Here is a 23879-nt window from a genome sequence, read left to right as displayed (position 1 = left end):
AATATCAGAAATTATTTCGAAAGAGAAAAAACAAAATGTGGTAATTTACACGCCAAAAGGCTACATGCAGGCACATAGTAAGACACCAAGGAATAGCATTGCACACACACAGATGTAAGAACCTTATACATGTAGCTGGTAAAGCTAGTCCCTCTTTCACTTTAACTTTTGACACCATGGGAGACAAGAAATATGAATAGGAAAAATGCTTAATTCTTCAGTTGGGGCTCACAATACTTCCCTTATTATCCAGGCATGTCTGAGAGGGGCTACAAAAGTCTAAAGACAGTATCCCCTTGAAGTATTAGTGCCACTACACAGGTCAAGTCCTACAGTGCACTAAAATCATTGCCCTGTCCTTCATTTCCAGACTCAATAGGCATGTCTGCACAGCAACAACAAAAATCTGCGGCTGGCCATGCCAGCCGTCTTGGGCTCGGACTGTTTCGTTGCTATCTAGACTGCTGGGCTCAGGCTGGAGCCCAAGCTCCGGGACCCAACAGGTGGGGGCAGGGCTCTTTACTGTGTAGACATACCCAGTGAGAACTCTCTGCAATATATCAGATTTTTACTGGCCAAGAAGTGGGGTAACTGTGATCTACCATGGCAGAGCAAATGAGACAGTACAGCTAGCACTTTTATGTTGCTGATCCCAACCAGTGAACAACATAATGTTTATGTGTAGTACAATGGCAATATCCACGATATTTCTAACAGATGAAAACAGGATGCACTGTGAAAAGCCTCTGCTTCATAAAGAATTAACTTCTCATATTTAAATTTCATTACATGAGATGTTTAGTGTTTTTACAAACTGTTTTTTCACATCTTGTTACATTTCAAAAATATGTGGATGAGCAGAAGCCAGTTTGAAAGTGGAGAGAGAGAATAATTTTTATGCTTAAGATATGTGATATGTACAAATCCTATGAAACTGTTATACTATATCTACTCAAAAGCTATTCTCTATGCCCTTACATGAAGCTAGGAAGATGAGCAGAAAACAAGGGACAAAAGCTAGTTACCTCATCAGAAGATTCAGTCATCTTGAGAGGGATGAGAAGAGAACCAGTGATGAAAGACAGAAACAAACGCAAGTCAGATAACTTATAAAGGTTAGACAGAGATTTTAAGATTGTTTTAAAGACAGCATATACTGAAGTCAGGAGAGTTATTGTGACAAACATGTATTTTGAGAACACAACAGATATAACACACGTTGTTACACAATTTATGCACAGGAGTCCAGGGTCAGAACTTAATAAATAATAAGTCTGTCAATCAGGTTCTATTTACCCAACAAGTCGCTGCTGAAATAATTTTTGGAAATGAAACTTGCTATTTAATAGCAAGCTACATTTTTGTCCCATCAATAACAACAATGTTTCAACTAGTAATGCCCCCATAGGGAGACAGAGCTGGAAGATAACTTGATTATTTCTGCCTGAAAGAAGTCAAAGCCTGAAATTTATGTATATCTTCAGCATTAAACTTCAACAAACATTAGAAACTTCTGCTGAAGTTTTGGAACTACAGAATGCTGCACTTAATCAGAAGTCTATCAGCAAGGGGCAGAGCATACAATATTACAGCATATATGTATGCTTTGTAGCCATATTGCATTTTGCAACATTATATATAGGTGGGCTTTTCTCAAAGAAAAAAAACTGTAAATAGAACAAAGAAGCCTTTGATTAAAAGTTGGGGGGGGGACCACACGATGGGGTAGTGTTACATTTGTTGTATCTGCAGCAGAATTCAGCTGCATAGGGAAAATTAGATACAAGAAAGTTAAAATCCTTTTAGCAAATCTCAGCCTGTTGAAGTAGAGATTTATTTTCATCAGTTAAATTAGTAAAAGCCCATTTCTATAATCCCAGTTCACTGGATAAGAAATCTTTCAACAACATATTTGAGAACAAAAACAGAACATCTGTTACACCACTCTGACTTGGGGGGGGGGAAAAGTTAAAATTGCCACAGCTTACAAGATCAGTATGTGGCTGGCAACATAAGAGTTGCTGAATGCTTGGTAGTATTGCTAAAGAAGAATCAAAACAAACCCTTATTCTTAAGAACACTGAACAACAGGAAGAGACAGCTCTACCTTTGAGAATTCCAGGATTGCACCTGTGAATACAACCTGCTTCTAACTAGAGTTACTCCTACTGAATACGAATACTATTGTCTAATATGTACCACTGCATTTTAAAAAATTGGGAGAAGTTTAGAAGGAAGTTTAGTGTCAGAAGATTAGTAGGAAGTTTAGTATCTGTTTGATATTAAATTAGTTTATGCCCAACAAGAAAACAACTGGCAAACTGGAAGGTTTGATACAAAGAGGCCAGTAGGGCTATCCAGGCGGTAAACACTGCAGTCAGTAAAAATCCTGAAAATGAAAAAAATATAAAGTAGGAACAAGGCTATGGATATCAACGTGCAATTGCACCTTTCAGCACACTGCAAATATAATTGGTCAAGAGTCAGAAGCAAGTTTATTAGTCTCAATACAAATATTTACTGTTGTTTTATAGTTTAAAAAGAAGTGACACCCTTGATTGCAATGATGCACAATTTCAACATTAATGAAATAGCAAAATTCTATATGCTCTTGAAATTTGTGAAAGTGTTCTGCCAAAAGAACTCACTATCGCTAGGGCACAGTTGTAACTATGCAACAGCCACAATTGTCCTCAGAATACTGAATAAGATCAAGTTTCGCTCATCATATTTTAAAAACCATTACCATGTTAACAAAAGAAGGGGAGCAACTGGAATTAATTAGAACTGAATGGTTACCCCCCACCCCCACCCCGGGGCGGGAGGGGGGAGAGACTGCGGAGGTGGAAAAAGGAATGGGCCAAACTACTGAGTATTCTCTCTTCTTGTAAATCACAAGGGCAAGATCAAATAGTCAAAGATACCAGGCTAGATTTTTTGAACTTTTGTTTTTTGGGCCCACATATTGCAGAGCATATTATTGCAGGCTCAAAGTGCAAGTCTACTCTGAAAGTTACTACTTAAAAATAGTAGCAGCGTACCTATCAGATCTGCTCCCTGCATATACTGAGTCATATCCACTTCTTTTACTGACAAAAATACATTTGTACCGCTTTTTTCCTGTTAAGCCCTGCAAAGCCAACACAGCTACGGAAGAGAGAGTGGGTCTCTTCATTCTTTTGCATCATCAACATAACTGTTTACTAAGCAAAGTCTCAATCAGAAATACTTGTGCCAATCCACTGAGGCAACAGAACTGCAGAAAAGTCACAAAGAGCAGATTTTGGCCTGCGAAACCGTTATTACCAGTGATAAAGTAAAAAAACCATTTTAACTCAGAACCCAGAAGAATTTGCAGGGCTGGAAGTAAAAAATCTTTATTTATGAACTGAGCACATTTGATCAGGAAAGCTAGATACAAATGTAGAATCACACAATGGCATTGTTAGTCATATTTAAAAGTGATCTTCACTTTAAGATCACTTAGATGGCTGTCTACCTAGCCGCATTCACAGTCTTATAATATCCCATGGCTTTTGTTCTCCTTTCTTCATGTAGTTAAAGTTCTACTATTGCCAAAATTGTTTTCACTGGAAGAAGGGAAAAAAAAAACCTCATGCCTATTTATAAAAAAATGCCTGCCTATTTATAGATAGAAGAAATCAGCATCACATGGAGAGTTGTTGCCTCAGACTGTCTAACTGAAAGCTATCAGCGAATCAATTGAAAATTCCATCTTACCCTCTGCGCATTCACAAATAACTTGTGGATGATACTACCAGCAGGTCCTCTTCCTGCACCAGTGACTGATACTTCTGGCTGCTCCAGAAGACAATTTACAAACCTGGAAGCACAAAATAATGAAAGGAAGGAAAAGGTGAGCATCCAAGTTCTTAACTGTATCAGTTCTTAATTATTTTCACGACATCTTCAAAACTTTTTCCTGTAAGAACTACAAAAACTCCCCATCTAGCTTGAGTGTAAAAACAGTTCCAGCACTAAGAGCACTACTAGGAAGACATATGTTCAAAATTAAATCTGAACGCCCAGTTTAGAAACTTACTGTTTTTCCAGTATTACACTGGACATTACATTACCAGGATTTTTTTCAAAGTCTTAACTCTTGGATCCCTCATCTGTGGTATACACATCTGTCCCTCTACTACTTTCACTCCATCCCAACAGGGACTGCAACTCTTATCTCCACTCCTAATCCCTCCCCCAGGGCTGGAAAAGGCAACTCAGCCTATGTTTACTCACCTCCTGTGCTGCTGACTCAGCTTCTAGCTGCCTCATATTAGAACAGTTTATTGGCTCTTAACCACCCCCTGACCAATGTGTCCAATCTCCCCCCGGATGGCTCCCAATTTCAGGGAGGAATCAAGAATCTGCAGTTGGGGGAAGTGAGCACATTAAGAACACAGGACGGAAATTAGGAGAATTTCTAGCAGGGAGCGGTGATCCTAGTCAGGAATGGCTCCTCCAAAGAGTCCCAGCACCAAGAGTGAAGGAACCCCTCTCATCCTAGCTCACCAAACACCTTAGCCCTAAGAATTTAGCCTATTCCAATATTCAACTTTTTAACATTCACATGTTTAGCCAGACTAAGGAATAGTCAGTCACACTGTGGTGGTGAACAGAAAAAAAATCTTTGGCTAACTGGCTCCTATTCACTAGTTTTCTTAAAGTGCCCCAATACAGCACTTCATGTTATTAAGGAGAATAATGGGAGAAATGGTTCTTTTGGATATTTCATTCTACATCATGCACAGGACACTAATAAATAAAATAAAATAAAATACCTGGTTCTTATATAACATTTCTCATCCGTAGGTCCCAAACAACATAGGGAGTTCAACTTGTGCACTTTCACACGCACAGAACAGGCAACAGACACACTAGATACTCTTATCACATTTACATAAAAGGTCAACTGCATTAAATTAAGGCCCCATTGCACAATATTTTCAAAGAGATGGATAGATTACATTACATTGCATTTGGCATCCCCAATACGTAGGACAGGAACCCTCTAGAAATGTTTCCACCTATGAAGAGTTATAAACGTCATTCTTTGAAGTGTATGTCTCGTGTGTTGTGGCTTCTTGGCAATCTGCATTATCATTACTACTCCCATCAGCAATTGTCTAAGCTGTCCCAAGTCAATGGTAAATGGGACAAAATACAACATGGTTTTACAAAAGGTAGATCATGCCAAACCAACCCGATCTCTTTCTTTGAGAAAGTAACAGATTTTTTAGACAAAGGAAACGCAGTGGATCTAATTTACCTAGATTTCAGTAAGGCGTTTGATACCGTGCCACATGGGGAATTATTAGTTAAATTGGATAAGATGGGGATCAATAGGAAAATTGAAAGGTGGATAAGGAACTGGTTTAAGGGGAGACTACAACGGGTCCTACTGAAAGGTGAACTGTCAGGCTGGAGGGAGGTTACCAGTGGAGTTCCTCAAGGATCAGTTTTGGGACCAATCTTATTTAATCTTTTTATTACTGACCTCAGCACAAAAAGTGGGAGTGTGCTAATAAAATTTGCGGATAATACAAAGCTGGGAGGTATTGCCAATTTAGAGAAGGACAGGGATATCCTACAGGAGGATCTGGATGACCTTGTAAACTGGAGTAATAGTACTAGGATGAAATTTAATAGTGAGAAGTGTAAGGTCATGCATTTAGGGATTAATAACAAGAATTTTAGTTATAAGCTGGGGATGCATCAATTAGAAGTAACAGAGGAGGAGAAGGACTTCGGAGTATTGGTTGATCATAGGAAGACTGGGAGCCGCCAACGTGACGTGGCCATGAGAAAAGCTAATGCGGTCTTGGGATGCATCAGGAGAGGTATTTCCAGTAGGGATAAGAAGGTTTTAGTACCGTTATACAAGGCACTGGTGAGACCTCACCTGGAATACTGTGTGCAGTTCTGGTCTCCCATGTTTAAGAAAGATGAATTCAAACTGGAACAGGTACAGAGAAGGGCTACTAGGATGATCCGAGGAATGGAAAACTTGTCTTATGAAAGGAGACTCAAGGAGCTTGGTTTGTTTAGCCTAACTAAAAGAAGGTTGAGGAGAGATATGATTGCTCTCTATAAATATACCAGAGAGGGAGAGGAATTATTTAAGCTCAGTACCAATGTGGACACAAGAACAAATGGATATAAACTGGCCACCAGGAAATTTAGACTAGAAATTAGACAAAGGTTTCTAACCATCAGAGGAGTGAAGTTTTGGAATAGCCTTCCAAGGGAAGCAGCGGGGGCAAAAGATCTATCTGGCTTTAAGATTAAACTCGATAAGTTTATGGAGGAGATAGTATGATGGGATAACATGGTTTTGGTAATTAAATATTCATGGTAAATAGGCCCAATGGCCTGTGATGGGATATTAGATGGGGTGGGATCTGCGTTACCCAGGAAAGAATTTTCTGTAGTATCTGGCTGATGAATCTTGCCCATATGCTCAGGGTTTAGCTGATTGCCATATTTGGGGTCGGGAAGGAATTTTCCTCCAGGGAAGATTGGAAGAGGCCCTGGAGGTTTTTCGCCTTCCTCTGTAGCATAGGGCACGGGTCACTTGCTGGAGGATTCTCTGCTCCCTGAAGTCTTTAAACCACGATTTGAGGACTTCAATAGCACAGACATAGGTGAGAGGTTTTTTGCAGGAGTGGTGGGTGAAATTCTGTGGCCTGCGTTGTGCAGGAGGTCAGACTAGATGATCATAATGGTCCCTTCTGACCTAAATATCGATGAATCTATGAAGCTGTGGAACCTAGGAAAAATATGGGGAGAAGCACCAAAGAGAGTAAATTACTAAAGTATCAGTCACCTTTCCAGATCTTCTTTTTCCTCCTCCTGGTCACATTTCTCTATCCCAAATTTTGCTTTCAGTGACCTTGCCCTGGCAATGATAGCTTCTGCACTCATAATTTGAGCAATGATTTCCTGTATAAGGGTGATTTTTTTTTTTTTTTGAACAGGGGAAGGAGAAGAAAAAAAAATCAGCATTTTAAACACAAACTATAGACAGTACTGAGATCTGCAAAGTTTTTATCCCTGGCTAACATGACAGGCTTACTTCCAATTTTTTGTCCTCTGGATTTGGAAATCTTAGAACTTTACTGGAATGAGATATTATCTGCTTAATAATCTTCTTAACTGAAGCGATATCTTCCAGCGTTTCTAAAAAACAACACAACTTTAGTCATAGTATCATCACTGCTCTTAAAAACATTTAAACTTCTTATTATATGTTATTTACCTTCTTCCTTTACCTTTAGTACAGCTGCATGGATGACACAAGGCAAAAGATGCCTTGCAAGGTCAGCTGGTTTCTGAACTGCAAGATAGTGAAGCACCTATCGTATGTCAAAAAATTAATACATTAATGACAAAGTTCATTTAACAAAAATAAGATTAACTATGACTGATGAGCACCAATCCTTAAATTGCAAAAATGGAACATTAAGCTGCACTTCACCCACTACAACATCAATGAGATAGATACAAGAATCATTAGTCTCAAAAGTATGCTGTGATGTTAGTCCTCATGATAAAAGCTCTATAACAAAGCTCAAGAAAATATTCTGCAGGGAGATGGGACTTAAGTCTTTCTCATCTGTAATTTACAATTCTAATTCCACTACAACAGTAAGTAAAGAAACTGCAAATAATGAAAGTTTCAAGAAATTAGAACACTGAATGTAATCAAAATCTTCGTTTCATTTATTAGAAATGCAAATAAGTCCCTAAGTAACACAACTTACCAAGTTACAGTTGGACAGGTTTTTAAAAGGCAACTGCATTATTTATTCAAATTTCAGAAAGTTGTTCTAAGAACAGTTATACTGTCAAAAAAGCAGTCCAATTACAAGTTACTGATTAAATCTTTCATAATAGACCATTACATGTTTACTAGGAATCACAGAACAGACTACCACAACACAGAGCTTTTTACCTTCTCGGCCTCTCTAGTGTCATCAAACAGTCGCCTCTGCCTCCGGGCTGGAACTGGCTTTGCTGTTTCCCACGCCTCTACCCACATGTTGCTGGGAATCTTCATTCGGGCACTCAGTTCACCCTTAAGTACTCTATTCCCCTCTTCATCAACCACTTCCTCTTCAATGTAATCTCGAGGAGAGTACCACCTCACAAAATCTTCCAGGCAACAGCCAGGGTTAGCTGCCTAGAATGGAAGAAAAAAAATAAAATAAAATATATTTATTAAATTTTTAATAGAATTTCTCTATATACCATCTGGTTAACAGGGAAATGTGGTTTCATGGACTGAGCTAAGGGCTAGGAGCCAGGAATTCCTGAGTTCTAATCACAAACCACCAACTCACTGTGTCAGCACTAGAAAAGGGGCACTAGAAAAGCACTGAACATTCACATTATTAAATCGTATACAGCAATGGAAAGATAACGCAATGAAAAAATGCATCCTCTTACTTATACAAATCAGTACAGGTTGACCAGTTATTTCAAGCAAGCTCAAAATTAGGCGTTTGTCTTGTCAATGATGCAAAAGAGGTTTAACGCATGCAATTCCAATTAGCATGAGAAAAGGAGATTTATAACAAATTGTTGTGACTTTGTAAGAAAACTGGAGATGGAAAATAAAAATCACGCTGTCATCACTCAGTGCCTGAGAAAGTCATAGGCTGCACTAAAATACTTTCTAAACTAAGCTTTGTACTGGTTACTGAAGCAGGTGGCAAAACACTTGTTTTAATGCCAATAAAAGTGCTGATGCCTGCTTGCCAACCAACTTCATTTTTTGTACCAAATCATTAAATGGGAGTAGCCTATTAACTTTTATTTGACAAATCAAACACTCCCAGTAAGTTAAAAAGCCTCATTTAACAATGGCACAAATTGGTTTCTGCTCCTATATTGTCACCAGAAGGCTGAAACTGAAGAAGGCATGGTTGTCCACACAGTAAAACTTGTCAAACTGAATGTTCCCCACCTTCCTTTAAGTCATATTTTACATTGCTACTTTAGGTTTTCAAAACAGCTTGTGCTAGAAAAGTTACTATGAAGTGTTGCATCTCTAAGTAGTGTGGTACACATACCTACTTTGAGGGTTTTTGTTTTTTTAAACAGATTTTAAATTTAAGCTTTAGAAGAATTATAAACAGAGAATTTTTAAATGTACCCTGAAATTTTCATTTAGGAAAATAGCAAGGTTTAAAACAGATAGCAAGGGAAGAAAACAGCTGTCAGGAGATCCTTCAAAATTAGTCATCTTGACCAATTATCCCAGCTTGCTCATGTCAAAATAGCCCCAGAGAACTCTGCAAGCAGCATATACCTTAAAAGACTCCATATCTGAGAGTAAGCAAGCACTCTGCATGCGTGCCCGAAGGTGAGCTCCTTCTGCTGATGTTCCCAGTTTAGCCAATACTTCAGACTGTTCTTCCAGCAGATCTTCTGTCATGGGTGCTGGTTCCTGTAATGTTGAAAAAGACAAAGGGCTAGATTCACAAAAGGACTTAGGCTGTGTCTACAACTGCAATGCTGTTGCAGCTGTACAACTGGAGTGCTTCAGTGCAGACCCTTATTACAGTGACAGGAGAGGTTCTCCTGTAACTGAGTTAATTCACCTCCCTGAGGGCAAGGAGCTAGGTCACCGGAAGTATTCTTTCATTGACTTAAGCACTATGTACACCAGGGGTTAGGTCGGCTTCACTACGTCTCTCAGGGGTGTGGATTTTTCATACTCCTGAGAGATGCAGCTATGCCAATGTAACTTTTCAGTGTATACCAGCTGATTCACGAAAGAAATGGTTACTCATCCTGTGCAGTAACTGTAGTTCCTCAAGATATGTGTCCCTATGAGTGCTCCACTCTTAATGTGCATGCACCCCATGCACACTTGATCAGAGATTTTCATTAACAGTGTCCATTTGGCCTGCACATGTGCCACTGATATCCTTGTACCCACACCAAGGCTATATCAGGCTGTGTGGGTGACCCACCCCCTCAGTTCCTTCTGCACTGCCATGTCTCAGGAGAAACTCCAAAGCAGAATGTTAAATTTACACTTTTACCATAGAACATTTGCGCTTCTGACACTAGTACATATTGTGAGTTGGTGCTCTGGGTATAGTTCCCCCACACACTTCAGTTGAAAAGCAGCTGGCAATCTAGAACAGCGTTTTTCAAACTTCGGGTAAAAATCCAGTACTGGGTCACGGCATGTCAGGCACTGGGTCACTCTGATCAGCACCACTGACCAGGACGTTAGAAGTCCCGTCGGCGGTGCTATCCAGCTAAGGCAGGCTAGTGCCTACCAGTTTCGACACTGTGCTGCACCCCGGAAGTGGCCAGCAGTGGATCCGGCTTCTAGGCAGCGGGACCACAGGGCTCTGCGCGATATCCCCACCCCGAGTACCGGCTCCGTACTCCCGGCCAACGGGAACTGGATGTGGGGGTGGTGCCTGCGGGCAAGAGTTAGGCGAAGCCACTTGCGCACCTCCACCCAGGAGTCGGACTTGCTGCTGGCTGCTTCCGGGGCGCCACGTGGGCCGTGGCGCCAGGACAAGTGAGAAGCCTGCCTCTGCACCCCAGCTGCGCTGCCGACCGGGAGCCACTGGAGGCAAGTCCGCACCCCAATCCCCTGCCCCAGCCCTGAGCCCCCACAAACCCGGAACCCCTTCCTGTACCCCAAACCTCTCATCCCCAGCTCCGTTGGGTCGTGGGCATCAGTTTTTTTCAGTTGGGTCCCCAGAAAAAAAAGTTTGAAAACCAGTGATCTAGAAGATGCCCATGGAACAACAGGATTGAGAAACCTGCATCATGTGATGCTGTACATGCCCCTTGAGGCATTACAAACCCTTCCCAAAGCATCCTGCGGCCAGTTGCATGGTGGGATAGCTACTACAGTGCACTGCTCTCTGTGTCATTGGAAGAGCTACTAGTGTGGACATGCAATGGCAGTTTTAATTAAAGCGCTTTAATAAAAGTGGTGTAACTTTTGGTGAAAAAACTTGCAAGTGTAGATATAGCCTAAGTCTCCCCACCCACCTACTGGCTCCCAGTCTCCTTGGCCAGCCAATCCTAGTCTCATCTCTATCCCATTTCACAGTCCCAATTTTCCTCTCCTTACCCCTGCCAGACTTCACACTCAGTAACTTCTCCACCTCCTTGTCCCAATCTACTTCCCCCACAGGTCTGCCTCTTGTCCCTTCTGCACTGAAATCAGTCCATTTCCTTCCCCACATTGCCTGGGGCAGAACAACACTAAGACCACAGGGAAGACAGGCTCCCTCCTCTCAGTTCAGATACTTGGACCCGGACCTAGCACATTCCACAGCTCAGAGCTGCAATTGCAAGGAAAATCCTGCTTAGTCCCAGGCTAGATTATGCCCAGTGTGGACAGAGTCTTTAGGGAATTTAGCTACTAAAATCTGTGTGTGTCTACAGAGCATATGCAAATTGTGATTCTTTCAAAGGCCTGTCAATTGGCCAAATTTGGTCAGATTGTCTTTGGGACAGCAAGAGGTACATTCCTGACACAAAGTCTACCCCCTGACAAATTTCAAGTCTCTGCCCCAAAGCATGGTGGTGCTAGAGCTGTTCAAAGAGAAATGTTGCCAGAATTTTTTTAACATGGCCAAAATAACGTATTTTCCTAGCTTTGTTCTTGGAAACAGCTGAACCATCTTGGCTGAAGTTTTCCAATAAATTCAGCATGGAGCAGAAACCCAGCATGTAAAATTTTACCTCTAATGGTTAAAGTTTGCAAAAGTTTTAAGCAACTGAAAACAGGGTCTTATAATGGGAAGTGCTACCAAACCTACCAATAAGTGGTTATAAAAGCAAGTTGATAAAAATCGTACTATAAACACTGCTAAGCTACTACTTTCTAACCTGTGTTACTGGAATGTAGAGAGGTTCTCCGGGATGCAGCAAAGTCAGTTTTCCATGCGGATGTAGACGACCTTCTGGTTTTAAGTTTGCAGATTCTTTAATTCCTTCTTTTGTTCCTCCTTTCTTTCCATTTTCTTGTCCATTTCCTTTCAGTTCTTCTGTGTCACTAAGGCATTCAAAAAATTCTTCTTCACTGTCACTCCATGATTCCCAAGATTTCCCAACCTCTCCTCTTTCCTTTCCAGTCTCCTTTTGATAATCTCCACCTGAACAGTCTACTGCTTTCCCAGTATCACCAGGGGAACAATCAGATGTATATGTTTTTTTCCCCTCATCCCTTGCTTGCTTTCTTTCGATGCAACAGTTTAACATCTAGAAAGATAAAAACGTTAACAACTAATTTCTAATGCATTAGTAACTGTTCACTAATATACTTACAAAATGGCAGCAATGCCATTATACCACACAGAGAAACTTATTAAAAACAGCATTAAAAGGCTCTCAGTTCTAAAAGACAGCAGTATAATTAATATGGAAGAATTTGCACTGATGCAGAGATTTTATCAGCTGTTAGGAGAGGTGACAATTACCACAAGCTACACTGAAATTGGAAAACTAACAGTGTTTGGAAAACCACATGGTAATGATCATCAGAGTTAACACTATCCACATAGCGACTCTAGAATATATTGACTAAATGTTTTATTGTTCTTGATTATTCCTATGAGAAAAGAAAAATTAAGAAACAGATCATTCTTAATTTGTGATATTTACCTGAAGTTTCTGATGCAGTAGACAGCATCTCAGATCTGGAGGCCCATTAGCTAACCTGCAAAATGTTAAATTTACACTTTTACCACAGAACATTTGCACTTCTGACACGAGTACATATTGTGAGTTGCTGTTCTGGGTACAGTTCCCAAAAGACAAACATCCACATCATAAAAACTACCATTGCAACTACTCTGTTAGGCTATGGTTTCAGCAGACAGGCCAAGGACTGAACAGGGCATAGAAAATGAACTACTCCTGTCACCTCTACAGGTTGTTCCTTCAGGTCAGGGATGAGGCAAATTGGGAGACTGGCCCAGGAATGCTTGGACTGTCTCTGCTCATGCTCTACCCATTCTGGGATTAAAAGGATATCAGTTTTAGTGCTACCAATCCAGTACCTTTTACAAGAAGTAGACAGACTTTAATAATAATTTTAAAAGGCAAAATTATAATGGAATGGTAACTAAAAAGTCCCATTTTACTCACTGATGCCACCTTTCACAAAAAAGGATGACTACGCCGAATAAACAACCAGGCCAGGTCTTTTGAAATGTATTTTATTTTTGTTATTTGTTAATATGTAGGAGCTCCATACTGATCACCTCTCTTTCTTAGCAGGACTTTGGCCTGCAAGCTGATAGACATAGGGCAGGGGCTTCAGCAACTGCTCAAAAGAGTAACTCAGGCCTGGTCTACACTGGGGGGGGAAATCGATCTAAATTACACAACTTCAGCTATGTTAATAACATAGCTGAAGTCAATGTACTTAGATCTACTTACTGCGAGGTCTTCACTGCGGTAAGTCGATGGCTGACACTCTCCCATCAACTCCGCCTGCGCCTCTCGCCCTGGTGGAGTACCAGAGTCGACGGGAGAGTGCTCAGTGGTCGATTTAGTTAGACACGCTAAATCGATCCCCCTGCTGGATTGATCGCTGCCTGTCGATCCAGCGGGTAATGCAGACAAGTCCTAAGTGCCCAAAAGGGGAGATGGGCATGAACACCTCTGCCAACAACCCAGGAATCTGGAGCAGATGCCCCCCATTCTACCATTTTTTCTGCTGAGAAAAGAGTAAGGGGTGTTTTACCCTTACTTTCCCAGATACCTTGGTTTTAAATGTAGAGATTGGAGGTGGGGGCCAAGAAATGTTGGCACAAATATTCCTTTCTAAATTCTCCTTAAGTTCTCTAGCTTTGTGGAGCTAGGGAAGGCAGCAGATGCTCCTTCCCACTCCTTATGCTTTTTTCCCTCATGGGAGAGAAGAGGAAGAGAAGCAGGGAGTACTAATTCAAATAATATACATCTAAAATCACTTTAGCAAGTCTGAAAATCCAAGTAGATTTTAAAGTCGTAACTAGTTATCCTATCAGTCACAACCTATGGACATTTTCAGTCAAATTCCAATGGAACTCTTACCCTGGAATTAGGTAATTTTTCTCCCATCTGCGGCGCATTTCCACTACAAATTCTTGCCAGAGGTGTGCTACTCCTTTTACCCCTCCATGGTAGAAGTTGATCATACAAAGACATAAAGCCAGTTTGTAGGTCAGACTATCTGAAGGAGCTGATTTGAACTGACTGTAAAGATTCTACATGAGAAAAAAATTTAAAAAAAAAAAAAAAAAAATCCAGAAAATGACTTTTTCAAACTTTTGATTTCACTAAAAACACAATTATCATCTGTGAATGTCAACATGAGTGCAAAACTCAAGTCTGCAAAGGTATTAGCCATCAATGATAAGGGACAAAGGTGAATAGAGAGTTTCTCTAGAACTATTCAAAAACAACTATTCTTCCAATCATTCTCTAGTGGTAATAGAACAGACAGAGTTGCAGTAGACTGAGAGAAAAGAAAGGGTGAGTAGCAACACCTGCTGGTCAAACAAGAATGTAGCTGGTTTCAAGGCTGTCTATTTTAAAGAACATATTTAAAACAAACTAATGTGGACAAAAGGTGTTCCATCTGGGAAACTTTTAAAGAAATATGCAACAGAAAAGAATAGCTATATACTGTAGTCAAGCTCCCTGGATTTAGCCCTTCATATAGATAAACTAACATTCTGCAAGCATCCTGTGACAAACTTTTTCCAGATATTAAGAAATCACTCAGATTTGATATATTTCTCTTATGAATTTCAATTAAACTTACATATTCTTCACTCTCTGGAGAAGGATTGTTTCTTGAAGTACTAGGCCTGGCTTCAGATCCATCTGTTAGTTTGTCAGCAGCATCAGGGAATAAGAACTTTTTGGGGGGGAAGGGGGAAAGAGAGAAATAGACCACGTCAGTTTTTAGCATTTTCCCCACTTTTTCTCTGCCTATTTTTTCTTGGTATAGTTATGCTAATATGCTGTGATCAACTTCTTGAGTTGGAACAGTTTTATTCAAACAGTGAAAGTTGTTTATTGTGCCTTGATTCACTTGAAATGGATATTTTCTTAAAATGGATGAGAATATTCCACTAGAGTTATTGTGGCTTGTCAAATCTCAGACAAATCAGTATAGCTGTCGGTCAATAAAAAAAAGGTAGTCTCCAGAAAAAGCAATTCTACTTGATAGTGGGATCACTGTTTCATTACTCTAGTTATGGATAGGACAAACTCTTCCAGCCTAATGCCATTATGTCATAACTAATCACTCTCACAGTAAGCCAATATATTTTTAAAATTTTATAAGCCACAAACATGAAACAAAAGACCTATATACAATGTACACATGCACACAATATGATGCATGGACAGTTTGCTTACCAACATAATAGTATTGAGGACTTCATTATTTAACGGTGAGTCATCTACACCTCTGTGTTTGCGAATTTTTTTCTTTGCACTGTGAACCATATTTGTGACAGACAATTTATGGATTGGGACTGGTGCTGGCTCTGTGAGCTTTGACAAAGCATGGGTTATATCAGCAACCTCTATAAAATAAGAAATTGTTATAAAATAAGTTCAGAGTTTTATTCCATCATCTCAATTTATTTAGGATTTACAGTTCTAACCAACCTGTTAACCTATGCTCTATAATTCTGATGCTATGTCCCATATCTGAACTTAACTGTTTTTAGCCCCACAGCTGCATGGCAGAGTCAGATAACAAAGCAGCCACCAGACTCCCTTACCTCTTTTAGAGATTGAAGATAGGACTGGATTGACCGTGCTGCTAATGGCTATCACCTATTGCCTAATTCAGAACAATGATTACAGTGCTCAAGTCAACAAAAAAATTAGATAGACTGTCCTACCCTCAAAATAAGATATTAAAATAGAAAATGAGCTAGTTGTATGAGAACAAAGGAAGTGAAAAATAAATTTAAAAAGAACCCAGAAAGATGATGTAGGTGAAAACCCACTGATTATCCAAGATCAAATGGTACAACATTTGATTGATGGACAAAGGAAAGGTAAAGAGGGACTAAAGAAAAAATCACTTCCTGCTAAAAAGCAAAATACAAGAAAGCACTTTGGTTCCCATATCCTGTAAGCATATGTCTACACTGCTATGTAAGTCCAGGGTTCCAACTCAGGCTCAAGCCTAACTCCCCTTCCGTCTGCACACAAGTCATGCTAACCCAGAGCTTGGAACCAGCATCCCAGGACCCCATGCAGTGGAGGGTCCGAGCGTTAGTCAAGCCACAACTCACAGTTCAAGCCCTATTGCTCTGCAGCACCGACAAAGCCCCATTGGACTCGTGCTCTAGGAGTCCACTAAAAGTATCCCACAATCCCATGAGCCGACTTTCTTTGTCCTCTGGACAGTCAAGTCTGGTACACGCTCAACTTTTCCCACACTGCATCTCAAACAAAGAACTAGAGTGACCACATTTTGGGAGGGTGCTAGGAAGTCTGGGATATGGGTGGCTGGACTCGGGCTTGCATAATGCAGTGGTCTCCGAAATCCAGTTATCCTGCAGCAGTCCTTAGAGGCCATTTCAGATTGTCCCAGAAATCCAGGGCAGGATTTTCTCTACCTCAATCCACATGAAGAAACAGGCTGTGAGAGTCCTCTACATCTCTTAACCCTAATGCAAGATTTAATCAACGTGCTTCCCGCAGGGCAGTCAAAGGTAAATCCCAGCCTGGAGATTTGCAGGTTTCCCTGAAAGAGATTCAAGCTACTCCCTCGCCTATCTATCTTTGCCATTCTCCATAGGCGTTTGCTGGTACACCCCTGCCTCCAGGGGGACTGTCCCCTTCTCCTTGGTGGTTCTGCTGCCAGTGGAAAAACCCTGCGTGGGGTAATTTTCATGTGAAGGGCCAGGCCCTCTTGGGGAATGCTTCCTCTCTTTCTGGATCAGTATTTAAGATTCCTTTAGCAAATGTACTGCTCTGATCTGTACTCTCTGTCATACTGGCTCAGCTCCCCAGGAATTTCGGGTCAGGTTACTGCAAGAGCGATAGTAGCTCCGAACGAGAGTAATAGGGAGTAAAGGTCAGAGGAATACAATTAATTAAAAACATCTATTCTCTAATCCTGGGGATGCAACGGGGGAAGAGAAAAGCTGAAGCAGCTGAACATTCACCTGCAGCACAATCCTAGCAGGATTTGTCTGTAGACAAATTGCATCTTCTATTCATTGTCACTGCCTAGCTGAAATCTTAATCCAGGCACAGCAGTGAGGGAAAGATTCTGAAGGAACGCAAATGAAGCAGGGATTTTACCAGGGCTTCTAACCTTCTTTCACAGCCCTTAAGACTGGTTGGTGCAGAATGCTGTCAGCTAAGTGGCCAAAAATGAAATGACTGTCAAAATTAGCACTGACTTTTCGCATTACGGTTTTTAAAAAGTTAATACATTAACTTTTAGTTGCATACTATGTTACTCTTCATTTTTTCATTTTTGATTGTACTTTTGTATCATTGTATGAAAGGTTTCAGTGATGTGGCCCTCAGGCCAATGTACTAGTCCTCATGTGACCCTCGTGGTGATTTGAGTTTGATATCCCTGGTTTAGACACTCAAGCCCTAGCTCGGGGTGGGCAAACTACAGCCCGCAGGCCACATCCGGCCTGCCAGCCAATTTAATCTGGTCCTCAAGGTCCCGCTGGGGAGCAGGGTCTGGGGCTTGCCCCGCTCCCGTGCTGCAGCTGGGGAGCAGGTTTGGGGCTGCTCCACGCATACATGCCATGGCTCCCGGAAGCAGTGGCATGTCTACACGTAGAGGCAGCCAGGGGGCTCCATGCGCTGACCCCGCCCCAACTGACGCCCCCGCAGTTCCCATTGGCCGGGAACTGTGGCCAATGGGAGCTGCAGGGTGGAGCCTGCAGACAGGGCAGTGCGCAGAGCCTGGAGTGGCCGTGCCTCCACATAGAAGCGGGGGGGGGGGCACATGCCGCTGCTTCCAGGAGCTGCTTGAGGTAAGCACTGCCTGGAGCCTGCATCCCTCACCCCCTCCTGTGCCCCAGCCCCCTATCCCAGCCTGGAGCATCCTCCTGCACCCCAAACACCCAATCCTCAGCCCCACGCCAGAGCCTGCACCCTCAGCCAGAGCCCTCACCCCCTCCTACACCCCAACCCCAATTTTGTGAGCATTCATGGCCCGCCATACAATTTCCATACCCAGATGTGTCCCTCGGGCCAAAAAGTTTGCCCACCCCACCCTAGCTTAATAAACCCAGTGTTTGCTAACTCATGTTCTACTAAACCTAGGCTTACACTACAGTGTAGACTTATTCTAAGAGACAAGCTAGGTCTGGAGTATGGGAAGAAGTGTTAGCATTTGCCTGTAATACTCCCTGCCAAGAGAAGCTAAAGGTTTCCCCTAGTGCTGTAAAATAATATATCTAGCTGATGTCATGAACACACAAGATAGTAGAAGATAGGAAAGTGATCCAATTAAAAAAGCAATACTTACAAATTATGACACTGAATAATTAAGAAGATTTCTACCTTTTCCATCTTCTTCAAATGTAGATCTTCCAAGAATCTCATCAGTTGATTCCTTCCGACGACAAAGTTTGAAGAATTCAGTAAGAAAGTCACCTACAAAGAAAATAATTTTCTGAATATTTAGTCAGTGAAGATCCTCTAACAATAAATTAACCATAGCATAAGTCCTTTCCTACCATAGCAGGAGTCCTTGGAGGAAAGGGAAAGAAGTGGTAATTATTTCGACTTTTAATTTGAGAATCGTACCTCCTGCTATCTCTAGGTCATGTTTTACACATGTGGATCAAAACTACAAATTAAAGCTTAACAAGAGTTAATCAAGGCCAACTAGAAAGCTAACAACAACCATTTCAAGAAGAAATCCAATACCCAGTTAATCCACCTCCTCAAGCTTTGTAGCATGCAAGTTCAATAAACTCTGGAGCTGTTGGCCCAACAGGGAAAATGAGTTCCAGAGTTAAGAGCCCCATATTGAGAACATCATGCCTCCATGATTTACAAATCATGGGGCTGTCACCTAGTGAGCCTCACCTGATCTCATATTTAGGGACGGACATATTAAGGAAGAAGCCATCTCTTAGGTACAGAGTCTAAGCAATATAGTGCTTTACAGAACAAAATCAGCACATGAATATTAGCCAGAAACTAGTCAAGTCTGGGGAGCACAGGTCTAATAAAACTGCACATCAGAAAGCCCACCCCCCAAGAATTAAGGGCTTGAAAGACAACCTAATTTGAAGTCCATTCAGACCTAAGAGAAATCAGGAGAGGTTGTGCTCAGAATTAAGGAAAATTATAAAGAAGATGCAGTATCATAGGGGATTAGGAGACTGGTCATCTAGTCAGCCCTAAACTTCATCTTCTTGATGTCTAGAATGGAAAAGAAGTTAAAGATGTCTTACCTAATAAACACTGCGGATTATCTGCTTTTCTGACTCTCACAGACCACTGTGGTGCTTGAATTGGATCCAAGTCACTAAAAAAAAAAAGTGCTTCATTTTGTCCACACCACTATTAGGGGGCAATTACTTGCACACACGTAATCAAACGTTCTTAGGAATTGCAAGGCAAGATCTAAGTATATAAACAAAGAAGTCAGCCAGGCTAGGTTATGAAACTCATAATATAGGTTCCATTTTGCACATCATAATTGTTGCTACGGAGAAAAACAAGACATCAAATAGAACATGAGTTAAGTGAGAAAAATTAACAACAGATGGAAGTCTGAAAAACAAGGATCCTGTTTTCATCCATGTGTCTAAAAAAGTCAGGGAACAGAAATACAAAAAAATAAGTACTATTTAAAGCTAAACAAAATATATTTCGGTGTTTAACATCTGTCTTTAAAGAACATTTAATTGTCTATGTATATTTTCCTCTTCAAGTTTCCAAAACTTAGAACCAAACACCACAAATGTGTTAATACAATTACTTAAAGAGTTAGTATTCTTTTCTAAAACAGGTCAGTACTCATTGCTGACCATGCTTGCTAGATGGAGTAGAAAGCGGAGATGACATCCCAATCTTCAGCAAAGACAGCTGTAAGCTTAAGTAACTCCTTTTGCTTACCAGGTTCATTATGAGGCATCTTCCTTCATCTCAAGGCTAGACCAGCACCCCACTTAAATAAATTAATAAAAGAGATCCAAATGGAAACTAGAAAGAGAATTAATGCACAGATAGGAGCTCATGTACTATGTATACAGAGATCAGTATGTAATAGCCCTTTCCCAGTGCACACACAGGGAAAAAGTGTTAAGAAAATGATTGGTTCTGAAATACAAACATCTTAACAGCTGAGTTATACATTCATCAAGGCATTAAAAATAAAAATGTTAGACCTTTAAACTCTAGGTGACACTAGAAAGATACAAGCTGTTAATGGATGAAAAAAATCTAAACGTTTATTAATTCATATATTTACAAATACACATACTTACGAATAAACATCATTGTCCACAATGATACCTTCTGTTAGATGAGGCCATGTAGTTGCTAAATGGAGCTCACTGAAACAGCAAAAACTTGGTATAAATGATGCTAGACTGATTTCTAAAAAGCTCAGGAAGAGATTTTCAAAAATCATAAATGACAGTTAATCTTCCTAGCTCCCACTGAAATTCAATGGAAGTTAGAGAGCTAACTGCCATTTGTGCCTTTCAAAATCTCCCCCTTTGTGGCCTAGAACACTAAACCACTAAATAAGATCCATAAGATCTTATATATAGACATAAGATCCATGAGATTACTATTATGTTATATATACTGTATTCTGATGTCAGGATTTTATTACTGCATTTTTGTTAAAAGTTGTATTGACTTAATTTTTTATTTTTTAACTTTGGGGGGCACATGAGGGATATCACAGAATCATAGAATATCAGGGTTGGAAGGGACCTCAGGAGGTCATCTAGTCCAACCCCCTGCTCAAAGCAGGACCAATCCCCAACTAAATCATCCCAGCCAGGGCTTTGTCAAGCCTGACCTTAAAAATATCTAAGGAAGGAGATTCCACCACCTCCCTAGGTAACCCATTCCAGTGTTTCACCACCCTCCTAGTGAAAAAGTTTTTCCTAACATCCAACCTAAACCTCCCCCACTGCAACTTGAGACCATTACTCCTTGTTCTGTCATCAGCTACCACTGAGAACATGATGATGTGAAATTGATAATTAGTTGATTTCTCAAAGGAGCAAAAAAATATTTAAAAATATTTTAACTCAGACAAGTTGATGTTTCCACTGACTATATCTTTTTTATTTCTATTCTATTGATTTATGTACTGCGCCCATCATCCAGTATCTGCATGCCTTCTAGTAGTGCACTAAACAATGTGACTAACATCCATCATATAGGGTTCTTTTCCCAATTCCTCTCCCTACCGGGGTGGGGGGGGGGGGAAATGTTATTCATTTTGTTTTTTATTTTTTTGTATGTATGTTAAGTGTCCAACTTCACAGGGAGGGGCAATGGGGAACAGGTTGAGAATGGGTGCGTATGTTGGTGGAGGAAATTAGGAGAACAGTGGATGGACATCTCCTCTTCAACGGAAGGAGGGGAAAACCTACAACATGCCCTAAGAATGGCTGCAGTTAAGGAAGAGACATGGAGATCCCCCGGAGAACTCAAATTAGCACCACAGAACTCTCAGTCAACAGGCTCATAATCCAAACTCTGGCACAGGAGAACAAGCATAATTTCAACTAGTCTCTGGCAAGGTGGGGCACTCATGATCCAGGGCCACTATGCATACAGGTTTGGCAGTACTATTAGAACTAATCCTGGTTATTACAGGATACACAATGGCTACCCTAATAGACTGCACAGTTGCTACACCCTTTGGTGATTTGCAAATTGCTTTGGCATACCTAGAACACTGAACATGCTACAAGACAAATTCGGTTTAGACTGGATTAATTTAAAAAAACAAAAACCTGGATCTAAAAAAAAAAAAAAAAAAAATCCTACAGGCATTTAATGTAAACCATTTACACCCAGTCATTTATATCACTTGTTTATGGACCAAGGAAACTCATCTTCTACAAATGCCTTTGTTCTTTTGATAACATAAAATCAGTTTACTTTTGAAGATGGTTTTCTTAACTTTTATTTTTTTTAAAACATTAAGAGTTCTAAATCTGACACTTTGCATATGGGCACAGAATCTGTAGCTACGGTACATTTTAGCATTATGGTTTGAGTGATAAATACAAAGTTGAAAAAGTTTATAATCTATTATGTTGCATCAAGTACCCATGTATCAAAAAATATCTGTCACAAAACTTGGAAACTAAAATATAGCTTTTTGCACTATTCTATATATTCTAGTATTGTTTGTAAACTTCATAAAACAGTCTCTCAACACACTGCTCTTAACTCCTATGCAATACTTATAACTGAGGCCTTCTGTTAGCAGTATATGGCTGTACACAGATACATCATTGGAAAACAAAAGTCTTTTTAAAATTAGATTTATAGTTCTGATTTTTTCTCAGAAGCACTTACACTATTTTATAATTTTCTACACTCTTAATCTCACCTAACAGGATCTTCACAGGCACCAAATGGTAATTTCCCAAATTCCAGGCCTCCAACTTCTCCTCCAATTAGTGCATCTATATCTGAAGACAGATCAACACATTTTCCATAATATAAACATGATGATAGTTTGCTAGAGCAGTAAATAGGACACTGCTTACTAAACATAAAACTTACATGGCACATGATCTTTCTATTGGAACAAGTGGTTAAAATTTAGATACCATAAAATATACATTACTAACAACTGACACACTGTCTTGGCAAACAATATACTCCACATGCTAAAAGTTATTTTAAGGCAACTGAAGAGGAAAAGTTACTTTTATTATTTACATTTTTAAGTGATTTCTTCTTCATTAGAATAACAAATGTGCTTACATGATTTCTCTATTTAAATATAGATGTAAACCAAACTAAAAGATAAACGTTACCAGCAAATATTTTTTATTTATCGATGCATTTCTTAGACATCTTAGGTCACTCATACCATTCCCTTCTACACACACTACAAATGCAAAATATGTCAAATATATGATCCCTACTGAACTAAAAAGATCTCCTGAAGTAACCAGGGAGTAATGTTGGGCATTTGACCAGTCCAAAAATAACTGGTCAACTGACTGGTCAAATATGATCAAGAATGGTCAAATATTTTAAAGCAATAGTAACAATAACCGTAACAAAAGTTGCAAAGAAAGAGTAAGACTTCATGGTCTCCAACAGGCTTAGCCTTAGATAGATACTTTTGCCTAATTATAAAAAACAAATTACTTAACAGAAGTATTTTAACTCAGAAATGTGGAACAATGAAATTAACTTCTAAAAAAATAGAAGAATGGCACCATGATTTAATCAAAAAGGTAGACCATCACCAACATCTTGGCATTCTTGCTTGAATATTTGACAATGTTTGACCACGGTCAAATAGGCAATTGTGACTCTAAGAGCATCCCTACGCCAGAAGGCAAGGGGCTCCCTGCAATCTAGCAGAGAGTTTCAGCTGGCCTGACCAGCTCAGTGTACGCCAACTCACTATTGTTATAAATCTGTATCTAAAAGGTGTCATGTAATATGTCACTGGAAAACCAAACTCACTGACCGTTAATATTCTTGCATATCTATGGCCAACTATAAAGGAATATACAGTTATGCTGGAATTATGACTAAAATGTATTTAAACTAGGCATGTCAGGGTGAGTTGATAGTTGATAAAGATTTTTTCCAGAGAAAGGAATGCAGTTCAGCCTGCTTGAATGTGTCTCCCAAGTAAATTGAGCAAA

At 40.2% G+C, this 23879-nt stretch overlaps 2 protein-coding genes across 8 annotated transcripts in view; one reads left to right on the top strand and one right to left on the bottom strand.

The window, feature by feature from the left end:
* RAB3GAP1 (RAB3 GTPase activating protein catalytic subunit 1) overlaps window positions 1–23879 on the bottom strand; it is a 49772-nt gene that overhangs the window by 1657 nt on the left and 24236 nt on the right. For 3 of the 7 annotated variants that reach the window (XM_037912851.2, XM_037912849.2, XM_043525053.1), the window contains 16 exons: window positions 22598–22679; window positions 20499–20567; window positions 19461–19534; window positions 18559–18651; window positions 15421–15590; window positions 14819–14914; window positions 14086–14258; window positions 12670–12724; window positions 11896–12267; window positions 9335–9472; window positions 7976–8203; window positions 7280–7376; window positions 7097–7200; window positions 6848–6963; window positions 3742–3844; window positions 1026–1046 (listed from right to left, as the gene is read on the bottom strand). In XM_037912851.2, coding sequence (XP_037768779.2) covers window positions 1026–1046; window positions 3742–3844; window positions 6848–6963; window positions 7097–7200; window positions 7280–7376; window positions 7976–8203; window positions 9335–9472; window positions 11896–12267; window positions 12670–12724; window positions 14086–14258; window positions 14819–14914; window positions 15421–15590; window positions 18559–18651; window positions 19461–19534; window positions 20499–20567; window positions 22598–22679 — 1991 coding nt within the window. Of the gene's footprint in view, window positions 1–1025; window positions 2390–3741; window positions 3845–6847; window positions 6964–7096; window positions 7201–7279; window positions 7377–7975; window positions 8204–9334; window positions 9473–11895; window positions 12268–12669; window positions 12725–14085; window positions 14259–14818; window positions 14915–15420; window positions 15591–18558; window positions 18652–19460; window positions 19535–20498; window positions 20568–22597; window positions 22680–23879 lie in introns of those variants that run through there. The other 4 variants (XM_037912852.2, XM_037912850.2, XR_005227407.2 and 1 more) reach the window with 3 other exon arrangements.
* ZRANB3 (zinc finger RANBP2-type containing 3) overlaps window positions 1–23879 on the top strand; it is a 184756-nt gene that overhangs the window by 141621 nt on the left and 19256 nt on the right. The window lies entirely within an intron of this gene.

Source organism: Chelonia mydas, chromosome 11 (assembly GCF_015237465.2).
Source record: "Chelonia mydas isolate rCheMyd1 chromosome 11, rCheMyd1.pri.v2, whole genome shotgun sequence".
Classification (NCBI taxonomy): domain Eukaryota; kingdom Metazoa; phylum Chordata; order Testudines; family Cheloniidae; genus Chelonia; species Chelonia mydas.
This window is presented reverse-complemented; position numbering and strand designations above follow the sequence as displayed.